We start from the raw sequence: 25,779 nt of genomic DNA, 5'->3' as shown, positions 1-25,779 counted from the left end.
TAGATGATTTAGATGTTAGGAAGAAATTCTTTACAGTGAGGTTGGTGAGACACTGGAACAGGATGCCCAGTGAGGTTGTGGATGTCCCCTCCCTGGAAGCATTCAAGGCCAGGCTGGATGGGGCTCTGTGCAACCTGGTCTAGTGGGAGGTGTCCCTGCCTACAGCAGGAGGTTGGAACTAGATGATCTTAAAGGTCCCTTCCAACCCAAACCGTTCTATGACTCTATCATGTATTATATGAGTGATTCTGCAGGTGTTAAAATTTAGTGGAAATTACTAAATCAAAGCCTGTCTCTACAGCACAAGCCTGATAATTCTGCACCCCTGAAAATTCTGTTTTGATAATGGTGCAGAAAAGGGAACTCTTGTTTTGCTCTCTCTGGTCTCTGCCACAATGGAGGACGCTGTTGGAAATTATCGGAAAGGAATATTTGCAACGTGTTCAGTCTAAATGAGGCAATATTCCCGCTCAGGTGTTGTCTCACAGAAGCATAGGACATGTGACAGAAATGCTATGGTCAGAGAAAAGCACGGGCAGCTGAAATCCAGAGCGTGTATGCAGAACGTGCTGCGTGTCCATACCTGTGCCCTGCTGGATCTGTGCCTCTCGGACAGCTCCGTGCATCCTCCTAACAGATAAGGGTTGCTGAAGCACTGCCGGGACAGAGTAGCAGACTTATGACCTTGGGAAACCTCTCGCAGCTCTCTTCTTCTTGGTTGTGGGTGGAAATGTGCTCTGCTGCAAGTCAGATTTTTGTCTTGAGCAGATGAGTGGCCTTCCTTTACAGTGAGAGTCCATGCAGTAAATATTTCTGGCTGGTAAAACCCTGGTTGTTTTGTCTCGGTTTTTTTTGTATAGCGAGCTTTAATTCTCTTGAAATGGCTTTAAGCTCAGACAGAAGGAAATACACTGATGTTTACAGCCATGTTGATTAAAATGCTTGGGGATTAAGGGTTTTTCAGTTCCTGCCCTCTTTATTCAATTCCCAACCAGCTCCAGCAACAAAGGTCTGTGCAAGCTTGTGGCTATTCTTAAAGAAGACCTGATAGGGCTAATTTATTATGACCCTACAAATAGGTATCCAGGAACAATGTGAACAGCTTTTCTTCATTTTTCATATACTTGGGGAGGGGAGATAGATGAAACATTTGTGATGTAGAATTTGAGAGCATCTCAGTCAGCAAATAGAATTGGCCCCCATGAAGAAAACACTGCAGTGGATTTCATACATTTTCCTTTCCTATATCTTCAAAAGTAGTATACTTACAAATGGCATTCAGTTACAAACACTGTCACACTGAGTCAAAGACAGAAATCCCATTTTCAGGAGGTTTTTCTCAAAATGCTGTTTTTTATGAGGTTCTGAATTCCAGAAAAGTGGCCGGTGATGCATGTGGAGTAGGCTATTAAACCAGTGACAGGAGAGGCAGGTGCATCCACTTAGAAAGAAATTATCCTGGAAAACTTCATTTAGAACAAATGGTGCCAAATATGCGTCTTTTGTTGCCCTTGGACTGTTCGTTTGCAGTCAGCCAAACTTCCAAAAAGAATTATGTTTTATTTTATAAGAAATAGAAGAATTCTTTCTCTGATAGAGGAGTTTGGAGAAATCAGATACTGAAGTTTTCCATCCTTTCAGCCTGAGTTAGGCTGTTCTGTCTCATCATTCTTTCTTTTCCTCCTTCACAGCTGTCAGCAATTGAGAAAAGCATATTTTATTGTTATCTCCAAAGGTATAATTGGATTATGGAAATTGGATGAGGAACACTTGCAAGGTTTTGAGAAAGTTGGAGTAATCTATAAAGAATATGTTAGCCAGACTGTAAAATGTTTTAATAAACTTCTACAAAAAAGCAACAGATAACATAGATGCAATTCTTGATGTCTAAATGACAAACCTTATAGAACTTGCTGCATATTATCTAGTAGTTTCCAGCAAGTGCCTTGGGGTAGACACTTCAAATATTTTGTTGCATCTGTCTATTAGATTTGCAGTATTTATGTGTGAAATGGGTGCTGGGTACGTTGTGTTGTATTTCTGAGAGATACTCCAACATTAGCACTGCAGTTTGGATGATGAGTGCATCCTTTTGAAAAGCACCTCTTGGCCACCACTTCTTACCACAGGTTAGGTCACCTCCTAGAGAGTTCTTGGACTCCACCCCTTTAAAAAAGGTGTTCTGTGGAGTGCAGATTGGGCACTTGCTCCTTGGGAAAGCCCACACTCGCACAAAGTAAACCCTCCTAAATGCCTAAATTGTGATACTGGACCCTCTTCACCAATCATTTTACTTTGTGAGACTGTTAATGTAGATGCAGCAGAATTCTGCTCATAGTGATCTCTGAGTTAGCGTGTGCAAACAAAACATCCTGTGTGAGGAAGGAAAGGAAATAGTGGGTGATTAATAAAATCTTGAGAGATTGCATGTAAATCTTTTGGAAGAGGTCAGGTGTAGGAAATAGCCATGTGGAAATAAGAATTTAGTTTGGTGGGGAAAGAAAAGGTCCTTCGTCAGAAGGGGAAGGTTCCACCTCCCTCGCTCCTTGCAAACCTGGCACCCAAAGGGCATCTGCTAATGATGGTTGCAATTCCTAGACATAGAGAGACATACAAGTTCACACAAGTGGCTTTATGAATCAAATAGGACACAGTTTATCTTGCTTTTTGTGGATTTATTTTCTGCAGTAGTACTGAACTGCCTCCCTGGAAGGTGAGATGATAGGCACCAGCTCTGCTGCGTGGGAAGCAGTGACTGTGTGTCAACAGGAGCAAAAACAGTGAGATGTTAATAGTAAGGTCAGCTCTGTCATTGCCGTGAAACCTCAGGTGCTTTTGATGTGCTTGCAATCCCAAAAGCTAAGAATGTAGAATGGATTTGAGAGGTTGCTGTGCTGATGTGATAACTTCCTGGGAGCGGGCACGGTGCCTGTCTACATCCACACCAGGTCAGCCCTGTTGTTGATCCATGTATCAGAATGCCATCAGTACTGAGATGACACTGCACTAATACCAAGGGAAATATGCTTATTCTCCTGAGGCTTTGTTGAAAACCATGAATCTGAATGAATACCTGAATATGGAGTAGCAAGAGGCAAAAGGGAATCTCTCCTCATTCTTTCTTACTCTCTGACAGCCGCGTTGGGTCTTGAGTGCAAAGGGAATAAAATGTAAAGCATTCCTTAAAGAATGTTTGTGCTCTTTGTTCATTCAGGATTTCTGAGTTACTAAATTGCTTTTCGTTTTGCAAGGAGAAATCCACCATGAGGAAAGTGTTTTGCTTTATTAGAAATTCTCATTTTATCTCTGAAAAGTCGTTTGGATGGAAAAAGTTTGGAACAGCCCTCAGAGAACCCAATTTAAAAATTACTTCCTTTTTTTTTGTCTTATCCAAATTGCTGTCTTTTAAGCCTGTAAATGACTATATGACCTGATCTAAATGTGGACCCTTATTGTTGGGTCTGCAGGATTAAGAGGAGTCAGGACAGGTGCAGTGAGTTGCATGGGGACTTCTGGTTTATTACAGTAGTTCTTATTCCTTGCGGACAGAAATAGCCCTTGTGGTCATTTTATATGTATGTGCAAATCATAGCTACCAGTACTTTGCATTGTTTGTAGACGCAAATACACAACATGCAAATTATTGATAACCGTGATTTAAAACTTTTGGGCAGATTTCTGTTTCATTGAATTTGTGACTGTAGTGAATGTGTGTGCATGCGTGTGCAAGAATATTAGGCGCATATGGAATATATTTTATTTATATTTCTGTAGTTAAAACAGAACCAATGAGCAGCAGTGAGATTGCTACTACTACTACTACTACCACAGACGGGTCTTTAGACAATTTCTCAGGATCAGGTAAGGAACAAACAAAGGTTTAAGCTCAGCAATTTTTCATTCGCTATGTTCTGTCCCTATGCAATCTAAACCTCTGCATGGCTGCTGGAAAGTTTTTGTACACTTTGCAGCTTATGCTGATTTCTGTTAGTTTTATTCAGGCAGTATAAGGCAGTAGGAGCTTTCCTTAAGTAAGCAGCAATACAGCATCACTTTTATTGATGTCCACTGGTGTCTTCACTAGGGAGCTGAGAAGCATTCTGGCCCAAAGGGATTACTCTTTAGTTTTCTAGGTGTAAATACACTTGCTTCTGTAATTTGATGTAACTGAGGGATGGGTAGTATTTAGTTCATTTTTATTTATATTATCAAGGCATTCTTTTGTCAGTCTCTTAGTCTTCCTCGAAGCCAGACCCTTCTTAGCTGCTACTACACAGGAGATAAATACTGTTAGAAAATCCTAAAATGTTTGCACAGTTTTGCATACCTATGGATTAACCCTGGTATTTCTAGCTCATTGTTTTTATGGTGCAAATCAAATGAAAAAAGATCATAGGGTTACATTGGCAGAGTAGCAAAATCTACCGGCTTGCCATCAGTTAGGATCGAAGTAGTCAGCCCTTTTTTAATCTTGCAGCAGCTTCCATTTTCCGTGCATGCTGCAGCATATGAAAATAACGATCTTTAAAAACAGCAACAAAAAAGTTTCTAGCATATATTAAATCTCTGATGGAAGGGAAGGTAGCGCATCTAATAGTAGCTCATTCATCTGTGGAGATCTGGCTCCAGGTGGGACTGTAACCACAGAAAAGAAAAATATCAGGTGTGGAAGGAACAGAAAGAGATTCGCTGCTTTGCTCCACACTTCACAAGGGCTCTGAGAGTGTAAAGATGATGGATTTTCCCTGTAGTTGGCCAGGAAAGGGGTAGCTGGCAAAGGGTAATTATCCATGCCTTGTTTATTTCCAAGTACTTAGCAATAGGGCCTGTTGTTTCTCTGGCTGTCTGATTTTACAGTAGTCTCATAACCTGCAGCTGACCTCTTCCTGGCAAAGGCTTCAGAATCGACTTTGGGATGTGGAGAAGTGGCACCCAAATGGTAACCAGAGAGGGAAGCACTATCCGTGCAGTGCTTCTGCAAAGAGCTCCGCGAGCAGAGCGCATGGGTGCGTCTGGCACGCTCCCAACAGCACCCAAAACACTGCAGGAGTTTAATGGGAATTGACAAAAAGCTCTGTTAGCAGTGACCAGTCTGGGGGAACCCTGCAGGGCTGAGCTGCGGGAGGAGAAACTCACTTAAGATTATGTGTTTCCCTAAGAAAATTTGCACGTTGATCATGACGTCTTTGTGTAATACTGAGTGTTTTGAAGGTGCTGAGAGCATTTTAAAAAGCAGGTAACACGGGGTAAAAGAGAAGGAGGTATAACATTGTAGTACATCCTTATGCGTTATGGAATGATTTTTAAAAGGCACGTGCTCTGAAGCTGGCCATGTGTTTTCAATAGAGACGTGCATAAAGCTCCTTCATAAAATGTAGGTCTTAAAAATTCTAAAAGTTAATAAATGTTGTACTTGAGATAGCAATAATCCTTTGAAAATATGAAGGAAAATGTTTCCAATAGGAAATAGATTGTTTGCATTGAAAATGTTGTCTGTGTGCAAGCAAAGAATAAACTATTGGCCAGGAGTTCTACAAAGGAGCACTTTAGTACTTGAAACTGTAATCAAGATCTCACTGTTAAGCATTCCTGTATAGTTGCTGATAAAATATTATTTTCTACCAAAGATATCGATGATATTTGAATTTAATTAAAATCTTGTTAATACTCTGAAATTCTATTAGGAAAAATAATATTTATCTTTGGTGTGTATATTTACACTTCTGTGTGCTTTCTTTTCTCCTTGGTGCAGCAATTGGAAGCAGTGGTTTCAGCCCAAGACAAACACACCAGTTCTCCCCACCACAGATTTACCCTTCCAAGTATGATATCTTTTAAAAATAATAATAGTAGTAGTAATAATAATAACTGAAAAAGGCAGATTTTAACCTCATTTAAAATAATAATTGGATCCATCTGTTAAGTCATAATTTAAACCACAGCAGCTTCTAGGAAAAAAAATATATATGTATTTCTTTAATGCTAAGAATGTATTTGAAAAATATTTGGAAAGTTCTTATTTTACTTATTCTTTTATTACTGATCTATTATTGTTGTTTTGTCTCTATCTTAGAGTTTCTTTTGCCTAGCGCAGCCTATGATTAAGTGTTAATGAAGAGTAGCAGGATTATAATACGGCTAAAAATAAGTACACGTATGTCAGTCTAATGCAGCCTGTCCTATTTTCTGTCATTTGTAATCAATAGCAGACCATACCCACATATCCTTCCCACCCCTTCTTCGCAAACGATGGCTGCATATGGGCAGACGCAGTTTACAACAGGGATGCAACAAGCTACAGCTTACGCCACCTACCCACAGCCCGGCCAGCCCTATGGAATCCCTTCATATGGTAAGAAACCACATCGCTGTGCTTTTATTCCCAAGGTGAAAGTTTTTTTTGAGCAAGATTACATGACTGCATCAGTGCTTAATGGGACAGCCGTGCTCTTGAGTGCATCTCGTGAAAGTGGTAATTTCCCCGTTGGAATCAGTGCAGCTTAATTTATGTATTAAAGAGCTAAGAAGTTACTCGAGAGTATGTCTGTGTTATGAGATCAAGGAGAGATTCATTGGGCTTTTAGTGGTGATATGAATAAGCGGCACTGAAGCAGGGAGATCTAGGGACTTCCATTACACAGGCACAGCTCCCGGTAACTTGCTGAGGAGTTGTGCTCTCCAGCAATGTAAAAGGGGAAGATGGTAAACAAAGGTCTGGATTTTGGCTGATACTCATTACTGGAACCCAAACGAGTCAGTAATTTCTGTCAGGGGAAGGACTGATTCAAAAAGACCCCTACCAAAAATCTCCCGTTCATTGTCGCTCTTTGAGGTGAAAATTGAGGTGATTTGCCACCAGAACTCTGTCTGCTTGATGAAGAAGATAGTACTAAATATCAAACATTTTCCCTAAAAAAAAATTTAATTTAAAAACAAGCTGCTGCTGGTGAGACCATTTTGTTGCCAGACTGTCTGCTGGCAGACCACATAGCAGTTCAGCAGCAAAGATGCATTATTAGAAAATAGGTCTTACATTCCTCTTGGGGAATATATTGAAAATATATGATCCACATGCTTTTAGCAGTACATTTTGTAAAAATGCATTCAGGTAATATAGGTTTTATACCAAGAGGAAAGAACTTAGAGTGCAAGCTGTGCCCCATAAAAGTATTAAAATTTTTCAGTGGAAGGCTGGTGAATCTTTCATCCTGAAATCCACCAGGTCATAAGTAAAGCCCTGTGTGAGACTGCCATGGACTATAGGTACAAGTAGAAGGTTATTCTCACTTTTGGAAAAAAAAAAAAAGAAAAAAAGTTTTTCATTAATATATCATCAGTGATTATGATCCCAAGGAAGTGTTTTTCCTGTGGTTAGAATCTTGATTACTTAATGCCAAAAACCAGTTTATAAACATAAGTTGGATGTTTCAGCACCATGTATTTTAAACTTATACTGACAGCAATAAACAACAAAAACAAGCAACGCTGCCCTTCCCCCTCCACACATTTTCAAGGCTAAGGAGGTGGGTAGTCTTCCTTCTGCAAAGAAGCAAAGCTTGTGTTCCTGCTGAGAGTTTGTCTGCTATTTGCAGCTGGATCAGGTGGTGTGATAACAGATTACCCCTTTCCTCACTGTGTTTTCCTTGACATGTTTCTCTTTTGCACACCTCGTGTTCATACTTGGTTATCCGTGGTGGCTTGGGCAGCCCAAACAATGACCTTTTTGGTTTTGGATCATTCCTCTGGATGAAATCCTGACCTCGCTGAAGTCAACTGTAAAACTCCCACCGACTTCAGCAGTACCATCATTTCACAACTTGAGTTGAGCTGTCTTACTGTCGTCGCAGCTATAATTGAGAGTTGCTTTACTTGGCAGCTGCTCCCTGGGGGTTAACATGCCTGCCTGCTCTTCTGTTTTGTTTTGGGTTTTTATTGCGCAGTCCATCCCCTGTGCCTAGGGCTTTGGATAATTTTATCTTAATGTTTTACGCTGAAGAGCTGCTTTTACCACTGAAACCTCCAGCTCCTGAGCCAAGTGAGCTTTGATGCTCTTTTCAGGCAGTGTCTCCTGACTGGGGTGAAGGTTCTTCTTGCTGATGTACTTGCTCGACTAGCAGAAATATTTAACAGCAAATAACTTTAGCAAAGTTTTGAGAGCTGAGGCCACAGCTTTGCATATTCAAAGCACATTGTATAATCCTTGTTCCCAGAATAAATTACATGAAGAACCCTGGGATGCTGATTTGCAGCAGGCAAGAACTGAAGCCTCGTTTGGGGCCAAAATTCTCCTCTTGGCTCTGCAGCATAGATTATGTATCCTATGCTTTGCCTTTCTTTCTTCCAACTAGAGAGTTTCCAGCAGGTATAAAGAGAGGGGACTTTTGACAGATGTGAAAAACTTTGGGTTGCAGTGGGGCGATTCTCTGCTTTTATTTCTTAGCACTGGGACTTAGAGGGGGGAAAAAGCATTCACAAATTCACATGCCAGTGCCCTCCCCCCAGCTTTTCTCTTTAGAGTAGAATTTGGGAAGGTGCTGCCTTGAATACACCTCTACTCTGGGCATTTTTCCACTCCCACATCGCCACCACGGTGCAGCCCTGAAGGCAGGAAGGGGGGTGGAGGAATGCCAGTGACAGCTGCCTCCCGCCACTCCTGGCTCTGGTTCATCTGCAAAGCCACTGAGGAGGCTGGAGAATTTCCTGAGGCTCCCTCCTCCCGCGTGCCCTGGTACCAGCATTTAGCAAAGGCCTCACTTACCAGAAGTTCCCTTTTATTTTTTCACTGTCCCTTGCGGGACTCAGACTAAGGAGAAGGGAGCACCAGGGTTTGGTGAGTGAAGGCCTGGGTGACAGAAGATGAGAAAAGAAGGTCTTGGAAGACGAAAGGCTCTTCATAGCACAGAGGTCTGCAAAAGGGCGTGCCAGTGCCAAGCTGTCTTCACTCAAGTGGCATGCTCCAGCCACTGCCTTTGATCACCTCCTCCTGCTTTGTCTGAGACTGGGAGTTGAATCAGGCTGCTAAAGAGAGAAGTCTAGAAATGTAATGCTTCACTTAGTTAAACTTTCTCTATGCAGTATTTAATCAGCGTTTCAGAAGTCCTTAAACACACAGATCGTTGATACCAAGGCATCCGTAGCAGGAGTTTCCTCTTGGAAACGAGGTGTCAGATTCGTCATTGGGATTGTTTATTTGTAACGTGAAACAGAGGAAGCAAGCATCAGGGGAAAACAAGCAAACAGGGTTAGTCTGGCAGCTAACGAGTGTCGCAGAAGGAATTAAGGATAATTAATGGCACTAGCTGAAAAATAATGATTCAGTTGACACAGGGAAATATCTTTCCATTTGTACATAGGAGAGGTGTTGAAGTTTTACAAACACCACAGCTTCTCAGTTCTTTCCCACCTTCAAACATCGTTGAATATTGCTATATATATGTATACATATATATATGCATATATTTAGGTTTTGTGCCAGGAAATGGGCTTAGATTAAGAGTCATTTTCAAAAGAGTGTTACTAATTCTCACTTAGTTAATTCAGTTCAAATAACTGTGGCTTTTGAGCAATGAAGTATCACTGAATGCCACAGTGAAACGTAAGAGTATTGTATTACTTTTCCATTGCTTTGGCTATAATTATTTTTAAATGGTAGTTCATGTCAGGACAACCTTCTAATTAAAACTTAGAGACAGAAGCTGAATTGTGTGCATTTCCTGAGTATTTCATTTGCTGATATTTACTTGGTTATTACCTTACAAATTTGTGCAAGAATCACTGCAGTTGGGAGGCAAGTTATTCCTTTAATTGAGTTTTGGATTCTTTTATTACTAAATTTGGTAACAAGGAGGTGATGTGTAATGGATTTCCCTGTCAGAGCAGATTAATGACTCTGTTGTGTTTTTCCCACTTTGGGAGATTACTTCAGGAATATTTCCTGTCTATTCGGTGTTTATTTGTTAAAAGACTGAACGCATTCTATAGTGTTTAATTACCTTTGAAAATCCCCATTTTACTTTATACTGATAGCTCTCTTTATATCCACTGTTTAAAGGGTGCCTAATTCCTTAGAATGCACTTGAAGCCATGTAGTTTTCATGTAGGAATATTCTCCAGTGCAAATCTCAGATATGTCATTAAAGGGGCGGATAGCAGGAGAGCTTGGCTATGCTATGGTTCATTAAAATCATATAAAGTTGCTAATCTGCCTCTGTGAAATGTCATGAATATATGGAAAAGCTAGCCTCTGGCAGGAAAGGAAAAAAGGAATAAGGCAACTTCCTGTTCATGTATAAATTTCTTTTGCAGTTATTGGAAACACAGTTTTGAATTTAAGCTCTCCCTAGTGAACTTCAGGTTTATGTGTTCTTTTAAACTGCCCCTACCCTTTTCATTTGTGCATACTCTCGGTATTCTTTCTTTCATGCATGCAACAGTGGGAATGTGTTAAAAATGCTATCAATTAAGTGGTTATATTATCCATCCCTGTTTGAATATGATCAAATAGATTTGCTGTCACTAACTGATTTAGGTGCATTGTGGGCAGGCATCAAGACAGAAGGTGGATTGTCACAGTCCCAATCACCTGGACAGACAGGATTTCTAAGCTACGGTGCCAGCTTTAGCACTCCTCAACCCGGACAGGCTCCCTATAGCTACCAGATGCAAGGTCTGTATAAATAGATATTACCATTAATTAGAGGCAGTTAATGCTATAGTGTTTCTTTTTTTGTTTTTGTTGTTCCTTGTTTCTTTACATTCTTGGGATTAAGATTAATGTTTGCTTGAACACTTACCTCTGTTGTTTTTGCAGTTGGAGCTGGAATGATGGTTGGCTTTGCTGAGGGCAGCAATGGGCTCCAGCTCTCAGCAGTTTGGAAGATCCTTCACATAGTGACTTCATTAATTTTTAAATGGCGAAGTGTTGTAGTGTTACCACAGTAAAAATGTTATCTCTGAGTAGCAATAGTTGAAGAAATAGTGGATGTGACAAAGTGAGTGCTGGAAAACGTGTCAGGATTATGAATTTAGGAAGTGCCAAATATAATTTGACACCTGAGTGTGTTCGGGGAGGGAAAAGAAGATAAAAATACCTACTGCAGCTGTGGAGGTAGCTAAGTAATGATTGAAGTCTGTTTCTTTGAAGTCTATTTAAAAGCTGTAAGTCTTTGTACATGTGGGCTATTATTATCGATTATATTTTGTAGCCTTACTTGCCCATTTAGTTCACTTAATATCTCTGCAATTTGTTCTTCCCCGACCCACTTTTCCCTTACTGTATTGGGAAACCTCTTGATGTGCCTGCCTCTGGATCTTTACCACACTGAGGAATATCTTTTAAGTAATTTTTTTATTATTATTTACAAATAACTATTTTGGGGATGTTTGCATCAGGACCATTCACCCCTGAATGTGACTGTTGAAATCAGCTCCCGTTGCAGGTTTTAGCTTTGCGGTATTAAGTATTCTGCACATCACTGATGGAACTGGACCACATTTTTTAAGTTTAGCACCTCTCTTCAGTATTGTGCACCTTTCAAACTGCATGTTGTCATGTGAACGCTCCCTGAAATGTACTTCTTCAGGCAGAAGTGCATTCAGAGACCACGCGAATTAGGTTTTGCTTTTGTTCCATGGCTTCGAGGTTATACTGATCTAGTCCTTTGATCAGACAGAGGCTGTTGGCTTTTTTGTTTATTTTTGTTTTCTATGTCCCCTTTTGAACCGTGTGTTTGGTAGCTCAGTGGGGCAGAAGCAACCATCTTACATCTGAAACGTTTCTTACTCATAGTGCTCTCTGGCAAGGAAGAGGAAGATGGTGTAAGATTAGTGTGCTAACTTTCCTCTGCACACCGATTAGGAGTGAGCTTTTACTCATATGAGTAGGTGTATTCATAGCCAGGTCACTGGTTTTGCTTCCTGCAGATAGCCTCACTATTTTAAACAAAACAAAACACCTCTCTGTAAGAGCTCAGAATGCTTGCCAGCAGCTATGAGGAACTGCTGCATAGACATTCCAGCTTTTAAGGAACTGATAATTCATGGTCACTAGGAAATACAGTTATTGAAAAATCATGCCTGTGTTACCTATAATTTCTATTGCAGTACTGACTTCCTGCCACAGTCATGTGTTGGGTTCCTGTTGTGCTAACTTTATATAGAAAAATGAAAATAGGGTTCCCATATAAGTTGGAGGCTAAAGTAAAACACACGGGCTAGCAGGACATAATGTAACAATAGAGCTGACACTGCTCAGGCAAAATAAATAGTCGTCACCCCATATCGGTTATCTAACAACTCTGAAGGTTTATTTTGTAGGATACCGAGCAGAGGGATGTCAATAAAAAGGGATTTTAGGGAGGACAATGAAGTGGTTTTACAGATGTCTGTGGGAAGCACATTTGATGGAGGAAGGGGGGAGCAGTGTGGGATAACGCGAAGGACTGCTTGTTGGAAAATCTTAACAGTAAGCAGTGAATTCTGGCATTGGTAGAGCAAAGCTAGGACTCAGTCAGTGAACTACATGGAGATCAGTCGTAAAGGGTGTTGCTTTGCTTTATGCAATATGCAAAATGTGTATAAGAACAAAGTTGTCAAGGTCGTAAAAAAAAGTGGTGGTTGTCAAGAGATAGAACATTAAGATCTTGGAAAGCATTTCAGCTATATATATTGAAAGGCCAGGATCTAAAAATATTTTGCAGCAGAAATGTATTAAAGATGACCTGATTGTGAAGCTCAAAAGGGAGGAGGGACAAAGGCATTGATTTCATGATAGTATTGTTTACAGGGCTGAGGGAGGAGATGGACTGAACCTGGGTCCTTCTCCAGCCAGGCTGTGCTTGGGCTAAAGAGCTGCACATGTGTAGGAGGCAACAGATGGCTGGGAGCTTGGTCCGGGAAGAAGAGCCACAGGTTGGAGTGGGAGTCTGGGAGTTAATGAGTGCATGTCAGTTCTATCATGCTCATGAACAGCACAACATATGGATAGGGAAAGACTAGTCCCCTGCCGAAACCTTACAGAAACCTTCCATAAGGAGGGAAATAAAGAGTAGGTTTGAAATGCATATTGATAGAAGTATTAGAAACTCAGGATGGAAAAAAAAAATCTCACTGCTAACTAGATCTTGCTTGCTATTAAATGTTGGTAGTGTGTGTCTATACTATACATTTGAATATATGCTTTTTAAATATTTTCTTTAGGCTGACTTTGGTATTTCAAATTACTTCAAATTGATTTTATTCTTTCTGTTGATTGACCAGATGTTAAAAGTGAACAGGAGCATTTGTTTTCCTTATTTAGTTTTGGATGGAGAAATTATTCATAGTTCCAACTGTTATGTAAGGATAGGATTGATTCTCTTGACAGAATACTGGGGTATTGCTGCTGCTGTTTTGGTTGTTTATGCAGAAACCTCCCGAGAGGGAAATGACTTTATTCTCACTTTTCCCTTAAGCAGTCTATGGGCAGGCTGCAGCCCTCAGCCTTGTCATAGTCTGCCATAGCCGTTCTTCATCTCCTGTGTGTGGCTGCTGAGCTGCTAAATGAAGATAATGGATCCCACAACCTCCTTCATAAACAAGTGTTACATGACAGTGCGCTTGGGGCCCTGCTGGCATCCTTGCCTGCGGTAAATGGGATTTCCTAGCAGCCTAGCAGTTGCTCTGTTTGTGCTCCCTGGTTGGGGTTACCTCGCGCTTGAAAGCTTTGGAGTTATTCTAGTTTGTCTCCCAGGGGCAAATGTCTCCCCGAAACATCATGGTGCTGCATCGCGGTGCGTGTGCGGCCAATTAAACCCGGTGCTTTTCCTGACCCTGCTAAAATTACAGTGCGATTAGTCACTGAACAATAGCAGGGGGAGAGACTGCCAACTTATAAAAACGACAAGGAAAATTGCTGTGTGAGACTCCTCACTTAAGGTTGTTCTGGTAATTGGATTTTTGTTTGTTGGGAGTTTATCATCCTTGTAATGGGTATGAGGAGGGAGAGGGTGAGGAGAGCACCTACACTGTTCTGCCTGCCTGTCTGCGCCCCTGCCCTTATATTAATGAATGTGTTCCTTAAGCTGTTTTTCATACAAATTGCTTCATAGATGTTGAAAGACCACTTATATACGACTAATGGCTGCAGGAATGGGCCACTCTTCCTATATTGGCACAGGTTTGAGGGTTGCTCAGTGAAAATAAATGGAGCAGAAAGGAGCTGGGAGAAAGGCCGAGGAGAGAGCTTCACTTGCAGCTGTCTTATTGAGTATCCTCTTTGCTGTGATAATGACCCAGGGTTTATCATAAACTGAGGTAGCCTCTTGCTGGAAGGTGCTGAACCTGTGATGAGCACCAGCATTGTTTTAGTTATGACAACTGTAGTCTCTCAGACTATACTAACCAATTGGTTTGGGAATTCATCCATAAAAAGTAAATGTTAAGGTATTTGGTTATTATTATACAGTATAAAAATATTGTGCTGGATGTCTAAGCAGTTACTAGGACAACAAGGGGGAGTTTGCCAAAGATTTTTAAACACTGTAAGCAAACGGAAGAAACCTCGAGCTTAAATAGCCCATCTGGCTGTCCTCGGCTTTCCCAAGAGAGCTGTGCTAAACTTCTGCCACATATATCGTACCCTGATGATAGACGTAGCCCATGGCAAAGAGACCAAGCTAGGAAAGCAAATGGACCTTGTAGAAAGCACCCAGGGGAGGCAGCGTGGGGCAATGCCTGCCCACAGCCGTCGCGCTGGGCCCAGCAGGGCCGGCAGCCTTCCGACACTGCCTGGGCTTCCCAGCTTTCATGTGGGCCCTCGCCCTTGGCCAAATAGACCTTTGACCCACAGCTGACAGCTTTTATCACGTTTTAAAGCTGCGTAGTCAGCCAGCTTACCTCAGTAAATCTTGCACATTTTGTGGAGGTTCTTATTTTTGCGTTTTTCCAGCTAGTGCAGAGGTAGCAGCTCTATGCCATGCTGCGGCTGGTTATTTAGGAGACAGAAAGCAAAGCTGAGGTATTTTAGAAGCAACTTAAGGCTGGTAGCTCTGGGTGGCCCATGGAGCTGTTTCTGCGAAACCTGCTTCGAGTTTGTTACGGTCTAGGAGACCCCCACCCCTCCTCCATAGGAGCCAGCACTGACCATAAGATGAAAGGGAGAGATCTGTGTCTTAGTATGTGTGTGTCTTTGTCTGAGGGCAGAGATGCTGACTGCCATGTAATTACTTTTCGCATTTGCTCTTGCAAATGATTTGCCAAATATTCTGCAGAAAGAGCATAGATTCATCCCCCAAAAAGTTTTTTCTTTTTTTTTTCTTACCACCATAGAGGGCTTTTATGCCTTTTCAAGGGTGGTTCAAACTACACACCTATAAAACTGGTATTTGAGTGTATTACTGCATCACTCAGAAGTAACTGCAGGAATAAAAGAGACACAGCAACTTACGTTCTTCCAGCCAGAACACTCTTAGAAATAAAATAGCATTTCAAAGTTCTACAATTTAAAATATTTTTCAGTTGTATTTTGGCTCTGGGGTTTGTTATAATAAAAAATAACATCTGTTTTCCAATTTTAAATTAAATTTAAAACAACATGTTTTTCTCATTAGTACTGTTTATCTGTGCTATCTGCTAAACTTGGATGTCAACTCTTCTGCTGAAGTAATCTGATTTTAGTTCACAGGACTGGTAGCATCTATCAACAACTTCAGAGCTTTACTGCACACAGCAAATACAACAGAAAATGTTTACAGTCATTATCTCACATTAGATTTACACTTTGGTTTTTACTCCCACTGCTGTTGGATGTACTTCGTGTTTCCAAGGCTTAAGTTGTATACTTTTTTTTTTTACTACCTTTTGCAGCAGAAGCATTTAAATATTTTTTTCTTTCTGACTTGTTACAGCGAGGATACCTGTCTTTGTCTCTGGGGGTTGTGCTAAGCACGCATCCCTGCCTGCATTTCTTACTGTTTGGATTTGCAGGAACTGTTGCTTTTTCTAATGGGTTGTGTAAGATGCGGTTTTTGAATGGTGTTGGGCACAGCAGTGCATCTGTACACCTGGGCCCCTGTTGGTTTTCATCCCTTCCAGCCTCCTTTGCTCACCTGCATCGTTTCCTTCCAACATTTCAGTCTACCTCTTCCCTAAGGCAGGTTTCAGTGGTGAGGGAGGCTGCAAACAGCTTGTGCAGTTTGATGCGAGTTCCTTGCACATGGGTGCTCTCCTGCTGTACGAGTTCAATAGGTTGCCTCATTATGGACTTTCTGGTGGCTTATGGAGCTTCTCTGTGCATCCATATGTCTCAGCTGGTGGCTATGTCACTGCCGGGTTATAACCAGCAAGAGCAAAACAGCTGAAAGGGGGTTGCTGCCCTTTTAGTGGAACGGCTTCTCAGGTTAGGTATTAAACAAGAGACCCATCTGTCTATTTTTGGTGGCTCACAAGGGGGATCTGAGGGGAGGTGGGAGGTGAAGGCAGTAATTCAGTCTCTGGGCTAAATTCAATCTTCAGTCGCTCCTCATAAAGAGAGGTACTTTTTTTCCCTTGTGTCATGCCTATCAAAAGGCTCTATCAAAAAAGTAGGTTTGCGGCCCAAGGCTGTCTATCATTGATTAGTGAATTCTAATGGCTTCACAGGCAGGCTGAGCTGTTTCAAGCAGGGTGTTAGGGCTTTTTTTTTTATTCCTTCAAGGCACTGTGGTTTAGGGATAAGAGAAGACTCCATACTCAAGACAGCAAGAGAAACTGAGCCCAAGGGATTCAGTGGGGGCTTGCAGTTACTGTTTGACAGAAGTGATATGGAATAAACTCTGATTACTTTCACAAGTTATCAATCTGAGGTGGCCTCTGGGTTCCTGTCAAAATTTAGTTTCCATCAAAGCAGGGTTTTTTTAATTTCAGTAATGAAGCATGGGGTATAAGAACAATGAGTTATCACTTTCCCTCTATTAACATGTTACAGAGATGATGACAACCAAATCGGTCAGCATATGGGAAGTATTACAAATATGCCATAGCCTTATGATATAATCACAAGATGGAAGTTATTTTCCAGTACTGTGTTTTAGTAATTCACGTGATTTTTCATTTCATTTCAGGCAGCAGTTTCACAACATCATCAGGAATATATGCAGGAAATAATTCACTCACAAATTCTACTGGATTTAATAGTTCACAGCAGGTAATTTTGTAAATATGAATTGAGGAACCATCAACAAACTTAAAATTCTCATCCACTGAAAAAAAAAAATGTAGCTCTTAAATATCTCTTTGAAGGAAATTACTATTCTTTCAGGTTATATTAATGTTCATGAATGCTTTTCCTCAAATTGTCATCTTCCAATAATAGGACTAATGGTCTGGGTTTAGAGTGCTGTTATTCACACACCTTCAGTAGCATATATAATAAAATATTTGCATGAGAAGACAAACTAAATTATGTGTAATGTAGATTTAGTTTTACTGCCTCACTGTTTTAGGTCCTATAGCATCCAGTCCAGGAAGCATACATGCTGAAAGCCTGACATGTGTTTGCAGTTACATTTGGGAATTTATACTAAGAAGTAGCAAAACTTTGATAGAGGATTTAGTTGCTTTTTTGTCTTTCAGGAATATCCCTCTTATCCCAGCTTTGGCCAAGGCCAATATGCACAGTATTATAATAGCTCACCGTATCCCTCGCATTACATGACAAACAGCAACACCAGCCCGACGACACCCTCCACAAACGCAACATACCAGCTTCAAGAACCACCATCTGGCATCACCAGTCAGGCAGTTACAGATCCTGCAGCAGGTAATTACATGGATTTTATGGTCCCTATGAGGCACGTTTTTGTAAGTTGAAAGGGCGGTTGAATTGGATTCTTTTTCTATATAGTCGCTGTCTGTTGTTGTTGTTGTTATTTCTTAATCCTGAGCCTGTGGCACGTCTTGCAAAGACTCTAACAAAACGGGGACTAAAGAGAAATGGAGATCAGTAAAAGTTTAAGGCTTCTACAAAATACAGGTTTCTGTATTGTTTTTCAAATGCTTGTGTGAAAGATTGCAGGATACGGGAAAGTCTTTATGCTAAAGCAGAACCTGCTGCTTTTAAGCTCTGTCTTTTAAGATAAACTCCTTTGATTTTTCCTAAGACTGAAATTGAGAGGCCTTCAGACTGTAGCCTAAGTGTCCACTTGAAAGAGAGCTTTTGAATTTTTCACTTTCAGAGGACATAATAATGCTTGTATTAGGTAGTTGAAATTGCACAAGTGTTTCCATTTTAAGGAAAGATTTTCAGTGGCTTGTCCTTCTTCCCAGTCGTTTTACCTTTCTTTTGGAATTTGGCAGTCCTTTACTAGTTGAGGTATTTTTTGAACATTTATGCCAAACTGCTCCAGCTGTTTTTGGAAATGAGGGGTGAAAAATACTTTTTCCATTACTAAAAAAAAAAAATACATTTTTTAACAGTTTGAGCATGTCAGTAGTTAGTAGATGGCAGAAGTTTGAAATGTGTCAGAGAGGAAGTCCAAGTTTGCAGATGTGTTTCTCAGCCATGTGGTGAAAAGCAGCTCTAATTTGGAATGCTATTTTTGAGGTTTTGTTTTGGAGTTTTGGTGGGGAAGATTGTTTTCTTGAGTACTTTGCAGGACCAATCTTGCATGTGCAGCATGACCGCTGATATAATTTGCTAGCACTCCGCTGTTTTCTGTAAATCTCCTTGACGAGAATGTATGCGTTGTTGTGCCTTTTCCCACATGCACTGAAAATAGGTAGAGAAGAAAATGCATTTTTGTGTGCGCATTTATATTCATGAGGTCACATGTATGTGCATCAATGTACTCAAGAAACGAATCTTTTAAAATGTTTGAATGTGTATTGTAGGCTGCAGTTTTCAAATGTGTGGATGCATATTGGAGTCTGCATAATTGTTCTGCTTTTCACATTGTTTTTAATTTTTTGGATTTGTTTTCTTGTGGTTTTATTTGTTTTTCTCTTGAAGTTGGTAGCAGTAAGTTTCTCTTACCCCTAAAACCAAATGTGATTAAGCTGTAGCTTTTATCAGTATGTTTATGTTGAATCGTTGCATCATGTGGGCACACACTTACTCCGATACTGACAGCAGTGTCATTCATTTCCCTTTACAATAGTGGTACAATGATTCCAAAAAAAGTTCTTTCAAGTGGTTTGCAAATAACAGGTCTTGAAGTAACCATGAGTTTTCTTGGACTGGCTGCGTGTATTTAGGGACGCAGTTAGGAAGGCACCTGCTGTGGAATACTCTCTGTTAGCAGGAGCAGGGCAGGAATGAAGCCATGTTCCTCTTCACCACATGGTCACAGTTGGCATAAGGTATAGGGCTGCACTCAGACTTCTCCATCTGTCTGTATGCACTTTAACTGAGGCATTTAAGTTAGTCAGTGGAGAGAAATTAGCAGCTCCAGAGCTATATTTAGCATTCAGTTTAACTATCATCATCATCCAGAGGTACCAAAGTCTCTCCATTGGTGTTAAAGCAGTTTAAGTTGGCTGACTACCAGTGTTCACTTCCTATATTAAAATCAGGTAGGATCATTTCACTGCTTCACAAACCTCAAAACCTGGAAGAAGCAAGGACCACTCACTGAATACAGTTCTGTGTCTGGCATTTTTCCTTGGACAGTATGAATTTTTATGTTCCTCAGCTTCAGGTGAACTCATACACGTCATGTTTGGGAGATAAAGCAAGAATGGGGTCAAAGTAAAGAGGGAACAACATGGAGCCAGGGAATTCTGCTTGAGTGGGGGTAAGTGAAGAGCGTGTTAGAGAGAAGGAAATTCACGGTTGGATCCATATCACACACAAGGACGAAAAAAAAGCAAACAAACTGAATTTCAACAGTGGGCAAAAACATCACAATTAATTAAATTACTGTAGAATATTTTACCTCATCTGCTCAAGTTAGACTGCTGAGTCTCCGCCATGATTGGCATGCTGTATGTGTGACAGGGAGCAAAGCGGAGTCATTGTGTTAGGTTGCTATACCCCTTTATTAGGATGGGCAGCAGCTGCTGAGTTCAGCTGTTCTTTGTGGACGCTGATATCCCTCGACATCTTGTGCGTTAAAAAAATACATATATAATCTTTGCGGTTCTGAACTATGCCAGGACAAGCATGGAACAGCATTCAGACTTCATAGAGGCACCAGAATCATTTGACAGACATATATGAGTCCTATGAAATTGCCAGTAAGTGAAACAGGGCAGTTTGGTAAGAAATGTGAAAATAGAGAAAGTAATTATGTGTTCTTGTGACATTTTTAGTAGAGTTTTGCAGACTCAGAAAGCTCAGATAATTTCACTTAACATATATTTAATTCCTTGTCCAAACATAAAATAATCCTTTTATGGTTTCCCACAATCTTTAGTCAAATATGCAGGTTTTTCACATTCAGTCAAGGACATTGAGGGGTGCTTGCAAAAGAACCTGAGATTCCTCACGCTCCGTGTTGCTTCTTTCTCTTCCCTTTTTGGATCTGAAACATTTCTTCCATGTTAATTGTAAGACTTTTTAATTGCACGAACCTTGATTTTTTCCCTGTCTCCATGAATCAGACATACTAACTCATGTTAGAATAAAATTAATAAAAGACTTGTGAGCAATTATTCATTGTCCCTTCCAAGACTCACACATTCATTAAAGTAGGTTCAGAGCAACCAAAAGGAAATATTTCTTCGCGTTGTATAAGCTGTGCAGCATTGTCAACCTTAGACAAACTCATTGATTAGACTTATACAGATACCAGCTTGGTTTCAAGAAATGTTTTGTAAAAAAAATAAAATAATTCTGGAGACAGTGGATGAATGCATTTCTGACCTTCTTCTGTTTTATCACCTGCTATTTATACTGGTCTAGAAGACATTTTGCCTCAATCTGTGGTGCCTGACCCAGTGTTCTCAAATTAGCAGAACAATAGGAACATTTATTTCTAGGAATTAATGTGGATAATGACTACCTTTTTTAAAGCTTTCTTATTTTCTCTTGCAATATTTCAGCTTCATTATTGTAGCTGCTAGCAGAAATTTCTTGATTTGTGAAGGTTTTGGTAAAGCAGCCCTTTATTTCACAAAGAACTGTATTTGTAATGTATTAAATAATATCTGAGTCGCACTGTTCTTGAGATTTGATCTCCTTCAGTTAGATTCTTTCTCTTTCTGCAGTAAGTCTGTTTAAAATATTACTGGAAGGTTTCTTTTTTCAAATTACTCATCGACTTCACAATGCAGATTAAAAAAACCACAAGTTCTATGCTAGCCAACAAAAATTGTTCTCAGTCGTGGGTCACCATTTTGCTCTTAAAAGCTAGGCTGCCTTTTCCTCGAACGCTGTATCACATTTAGTATTGCAAAAGAGAAAGCTACCTTTAGAGTTTCCCCTTACTAAGTTTCATAACAATAAATTAAAGATTGTAAAATGAAACAGAGCTAAGAGACTTTATAGGCAACTTTTCACTAATACCTCTGCAGAAACATCCAGCGCTGTGCTAACAGTACATAACTGGTGTTTTAACATTTGCTCTTTTTCATAAATAAAAGTGAAGAGTAAATCTAGAGTCTATATAGGAAGGAAGCAATGAAACTTCTGTAAAAACAGAATGCATTAATGAGTAGTAAAGTACAACACTGCTTTTGCTTTTCTGATATTGGTTATTCTCCCGTTTCTTGCGTTGAAAGTGTTCAACTTTTAACTCCTGTATTGCATTCAACAGGGGCTTGCCATCACATGGTATGTTGAGACTAAGAACCGATGTACTTTGCAATATATATTCTAATAGATAAATAGGATACTTCTAGTGGGATTAAAAGTAATAATTACTTCAAGTTGTTTGAAACCATAAATAATGAGTGAGGAAGAAATGCCTATTCTGGAGAGAGGTACTGCCTGCCCATTTTGGGACTACTGCAGCTTTTTTTTCCTTCAGCATTGAAATTTGGAGAAAAAAAAATCTATACTGCAGGTGCTGTTAAAGTTACTGTCATACATAATCATACATGATGCCTACTGTTATATATATTATGTAATGTTGTATATACTACATGCTGTTATTAAGATATTTTTGTCATTATTATTAATAATGAAAAAGTCAGTCAAACCTCATAATAAATAGGCTTTTTTTGCCTATACTTCTAACAGCTTTTTTCCAAAGATTATTTAGGGCTTCTGTCAAGTTTAAAACTGTATGCTAATAGTCCTCAATAGACAGATTTCAGATTTATTTTCCAGGTAGATAAGATAATGACTTTTGGTCAAAACAGCGCTAAAGATTCCTTCTATAATCCTGTCAGCAGGCATTATGGTACGTCTTGCAATACTTAATACTTTCACTTACAACTCATGGAGTAGTCATATTTTTCTATACTAAAAAAAAAAATCCCTAAATACCTTTGTGATTCCACTGCAATGTTTAATCCTGGGCCAATTTTTATGTTCAGAGATGCAAAGGAAGAAGTTCTGTAGTGCTTATAGATCATGTGTTTAGCTTTATTTTTGCAAAAGTATAAATCTATTCAATTTTTGTTGTTGTGCAGAAGTAATGCTGGACTGAGGACTTAAGACTTTTTCTCAAAATTAAGTATGAAATTTGGAGGAAATCTAGGTATGGTTAAAACAGCAAATAGTTGCATGTACTTGCTTACAGAGACATTTGATTATACTAGCAATTCTAAGCCTGTCTCATCAATGTAATTTGCATTGTGACATAAGATAGGATTACTTTGATGATTTGAATTTGCTCATTTTTACATACTCTTTAGTAGGGAAACTGTCTGAAATTTGCAATGCTTTTGTCATCTAGTCTACCTACACAAACTCCAGTGAGATTTACTTAGATAAATATTTTATTTTTTGATTTCTGGGACAGATAGTTTTCCTTATGTTTATCGTTTGATATTATTCCTATGTAGTGAAATGGATAGTAAGAAAATACAGCAATTACCTAGCAGGAATTTCTGTAGCAAACAGGAAGCACAAAATAGTGTTTTAAATATCATCTATGTGGCTCTATTGTCTATTCAGAAGTAATTGAAGTATTCTAATTAATGAGGTGATGGAAGATATTCCTGTGTGACATATAACCATCAAAACTACATGCAGTGAAGTATAACACAGAAGTATATGTTTATGACATCCCATGTCACGTTGCAATAATATGTTGCCTTGTGGCCCAGGGGGACGTCTCCTATAGTATGGTTCATGTATTTTAGGTAGAACAGAATGAAAGCATGTTTTTCGCAGTTTTGTGTAGCTTTTGTATGGATTAAAAAGGGGGATATTCATTTGTAGAATCTGGATTTTAAATGTTTTTCTTACTGACTACAGAAGTCTGTTGTGAAGTGAAACGCTTTGTCTCAGCAGAGCAGTGCTGGAGCCCCACCAGCCAAAAGTAACCTTGAAGGTGTCCTCCATCATCTAATTCATCCAGCTTCTAGCAAGTGCTCAGGACACCAGACCAGGCTGGACCTGGCCTGGAGTGACCTCTCAAAAGCAGGCTATGAGGCCTTGGGGTTGTTGCCACCATTTGTTTGGTCCCACAAACCCAATGGTTCTACCTGCTAATGTGGACATGTCCATCACATCCCTCAGCATTTCTCTTCTAAGGACATCTCCAGGTTCCTCTTGAACCCTTGTAATCTTTTGGGAGCCAAGCATTTTGGGGGAAATGGTGCCACAGGTCTCCTTCCTGTGATCTGATCTCCCCTTTCTTTTGTTTAACCTGGCTTCTGCCAGCTTCCTTTGGTGATCTTGTACTCTGAGTTCTGGGACAGGCAGGGAAGAGCTGATCTTTTCTCCTTTTTCCTCTCATGGTTCTGTAGGGTGTTGGATTTCCTCCAGCACTTCCCTGTGTTTGTGGTGCTCAAGAACAGGATAAAATTAAATTCAGTGCTTTATGAACATAGTAATTTCCCTTGGCTAATGCTACAGTATGGTACTATGAATTCAACTAAGGCTGAACAAATTAAACACTCATATCCGGGAACACAGAATAATAGACATAACAGTGACATGTATTGTAGTTATACAGCTTGACTTCAGCCAGACTTTTACTACCTGAACAATTACACCTTTTCACTTAACAATCTTATAAGCAAACTGGAATAAAACAATCTAGCCAAAATTACAACAGAATGATATAAAGCTGTTTAGGAAACCATGTCGGGAGAGAAGCCAGTAAGAGTTTGCTGCTAAAATAGAAGGATGGCTACAGCAGCATTCCTCAGTGTCTGTCTTGGGCCCAGTACCAGACCACATTTTCATTAATCATTTAAATGACGGAACAGAATGTGTTTGCCTATTAAATATGTAGAAGACACCATGCTGAGAGGGGCTGTGAGTTCTCTGGAGACAGGGTGAGAACTCAAAAAATGGAGATGTGATCTGAATAGGAGCAGGTGTGAGGTATACATTTAGGCAGGAATGATGAACTGCACAAATGTGGGATGGGGAATGTTGGCAGCTCCTTCCAGGCTCTACCTTTCCCTGCAGACCCCTCTCAGTACTCCACATAGTAGTGGTACACAGAGTACCCTCAGCCGCTGTTGTTTTTCTTGCTCTAGAATTTGTCAGGGCTTGAGCTCTTAGAGGCTCAGAGTTCAGTTGGGTACTGGATTCTTTAATTGACTTTCCTTATGGGAACCTGAGAGTGACCATTGGCCAGTGAGCTGGTAACCCAGTCACGCACGTGGTCGAACAGCCTTAATCCAAAGAATACATGCTGTGGTTTCCCTTTACATACATGGACAAGTTTCTCTCACACACTGTCACGTTTTCATCCATTGGTTGCTGCCATCTGTCGTGCTGCTGTAGCAGAATGGTCTCTGTGGCTGTCCCCTGAGTAGGAGCAGGAGCTCTGGTTATTAGTAAAGTGGAGTGTTAACAGTGTATTAGCAGTGTTTATGTGCAGTGTTTGGCCAAATCTTTGAGTAGCATCAGTTAAGTGCCACTTCTTCCAGCAGAGATGATCAGGGGATGGTGAAATTAACATTAAATGAAAATATTGCTGCAAATGTAAACTTTCCCCTTATGAGTGGTGTCCATGGAAAGGTAGCATGCAAGGGAAGCTTTTATCTACTTTGCTTTGGATTACTGGAGAGACGATAGGAACTTGGATAGAGCATCTGATTATTTTTTTTCTCTAAGATAATCATTAGATTATCAGATTATCTTAGAAGAAGTGAGAACAGATATCAAATACAAACAAATTCAGTGAGGGGAATGTTTTTTTCCTCCCTTTTCATGGATTGAACTTAAAATGCTGTAAAGAAATGCTGAAGTGTTATGCAAAGTAGCAGAGTAGATTGCCTGGAGAGATCTGTGAGAACAAGAAGAGAGGCACTTCTCTGCTTATACCAATGTAGGTACAGTAGGTTCAAGAAGGGCAGGCTCCTAGGTGCCCAGCAAACGTTGGGATCCCCAGGTTGAGCTGTGAACCCTTCTGTCTGATGAGGATCTGGCCCATTCAGGATTTACACCAAATATGAATCTTCACTCAAAACTGCAGCTGAGTGTTTGAAACTTTGGATGCAGTGTATTTAAAGAAAAGTATTTGTGAAAGTAGAAAGCTGTAAGGCTCTTTCTTCCCTGCCCTCACCACATTGTGCTCTGTGCACTCTGTTAAGTTTGTTTTTATTTGTCATGAAGCTTAACATGTAATTTTTCCATGCTCTCCATTTGTTTTTATTTATTAGTATTATTATTACCACCTGAAGTTTAATAACTAAAAATTGGAGGCACCTCACGTCTGTGAGAAATGCAAAAACTGTGATCTAAAGCTACAGTTG

The 25,779-nt window shown here is 40.1% G+C and overlaps 1 protein-coding gene across 5 annotated transcripts in view; it reads left to right on the top strand.

Moving 5' to 3' along the window:
* Positions 1-25,779, top strand: part of EYA1 (EYA transcriptional coactivator and phosphatase 1) — a gene marked incomplete at its 5' end in the record, with an annotated part of 89,345 nt that overhangs the window by 18,413 nt on the left and 45,153 nt on the right. For 3 of the 5 annotated variants that reach the window (NM_001396402.1, NM_001396401.1, NM_001396403.1), the window contains 6 exon segments: positions 3,775-3,861; positions 5,753-5,822; positions 6,207-6,352; positions 10,529-10,666; positions 17,079-17,161; positions 17,590-17,776. In NM_001396402.1, the coding sequence (NP_001383331.1) occupies positions 3,775-3,861; positions 5,753-5,822; positions 6,207-6,352; positions 10,529-10,666; positions 17,079-17,161; positions 17,590-17,776 (711 nt within the window). 5 annotated transcript variants of the gene reach the window in all.

Source organism: Gallus gallus, chromosome 2, assembly GCF_016699485.2.
Source record: "Gallus gallus isolate bGalGal1 chromosome 2, bGalGal1.mat.broiler.GRCg7b, whole genome shotgun sequence".
Taxonomy (NCBI): domain Eukaryota; kingdom Metazoa; phylum Chordata; class Aves; order Galliformes; family Phasianidae; genus Gallus; species Gallus gallus.
The sequence above is the reverse complement of the archived record's forward strand: the minus strand, read 5'-3'. Positions and strand labels throughout refer to the sequence as shown.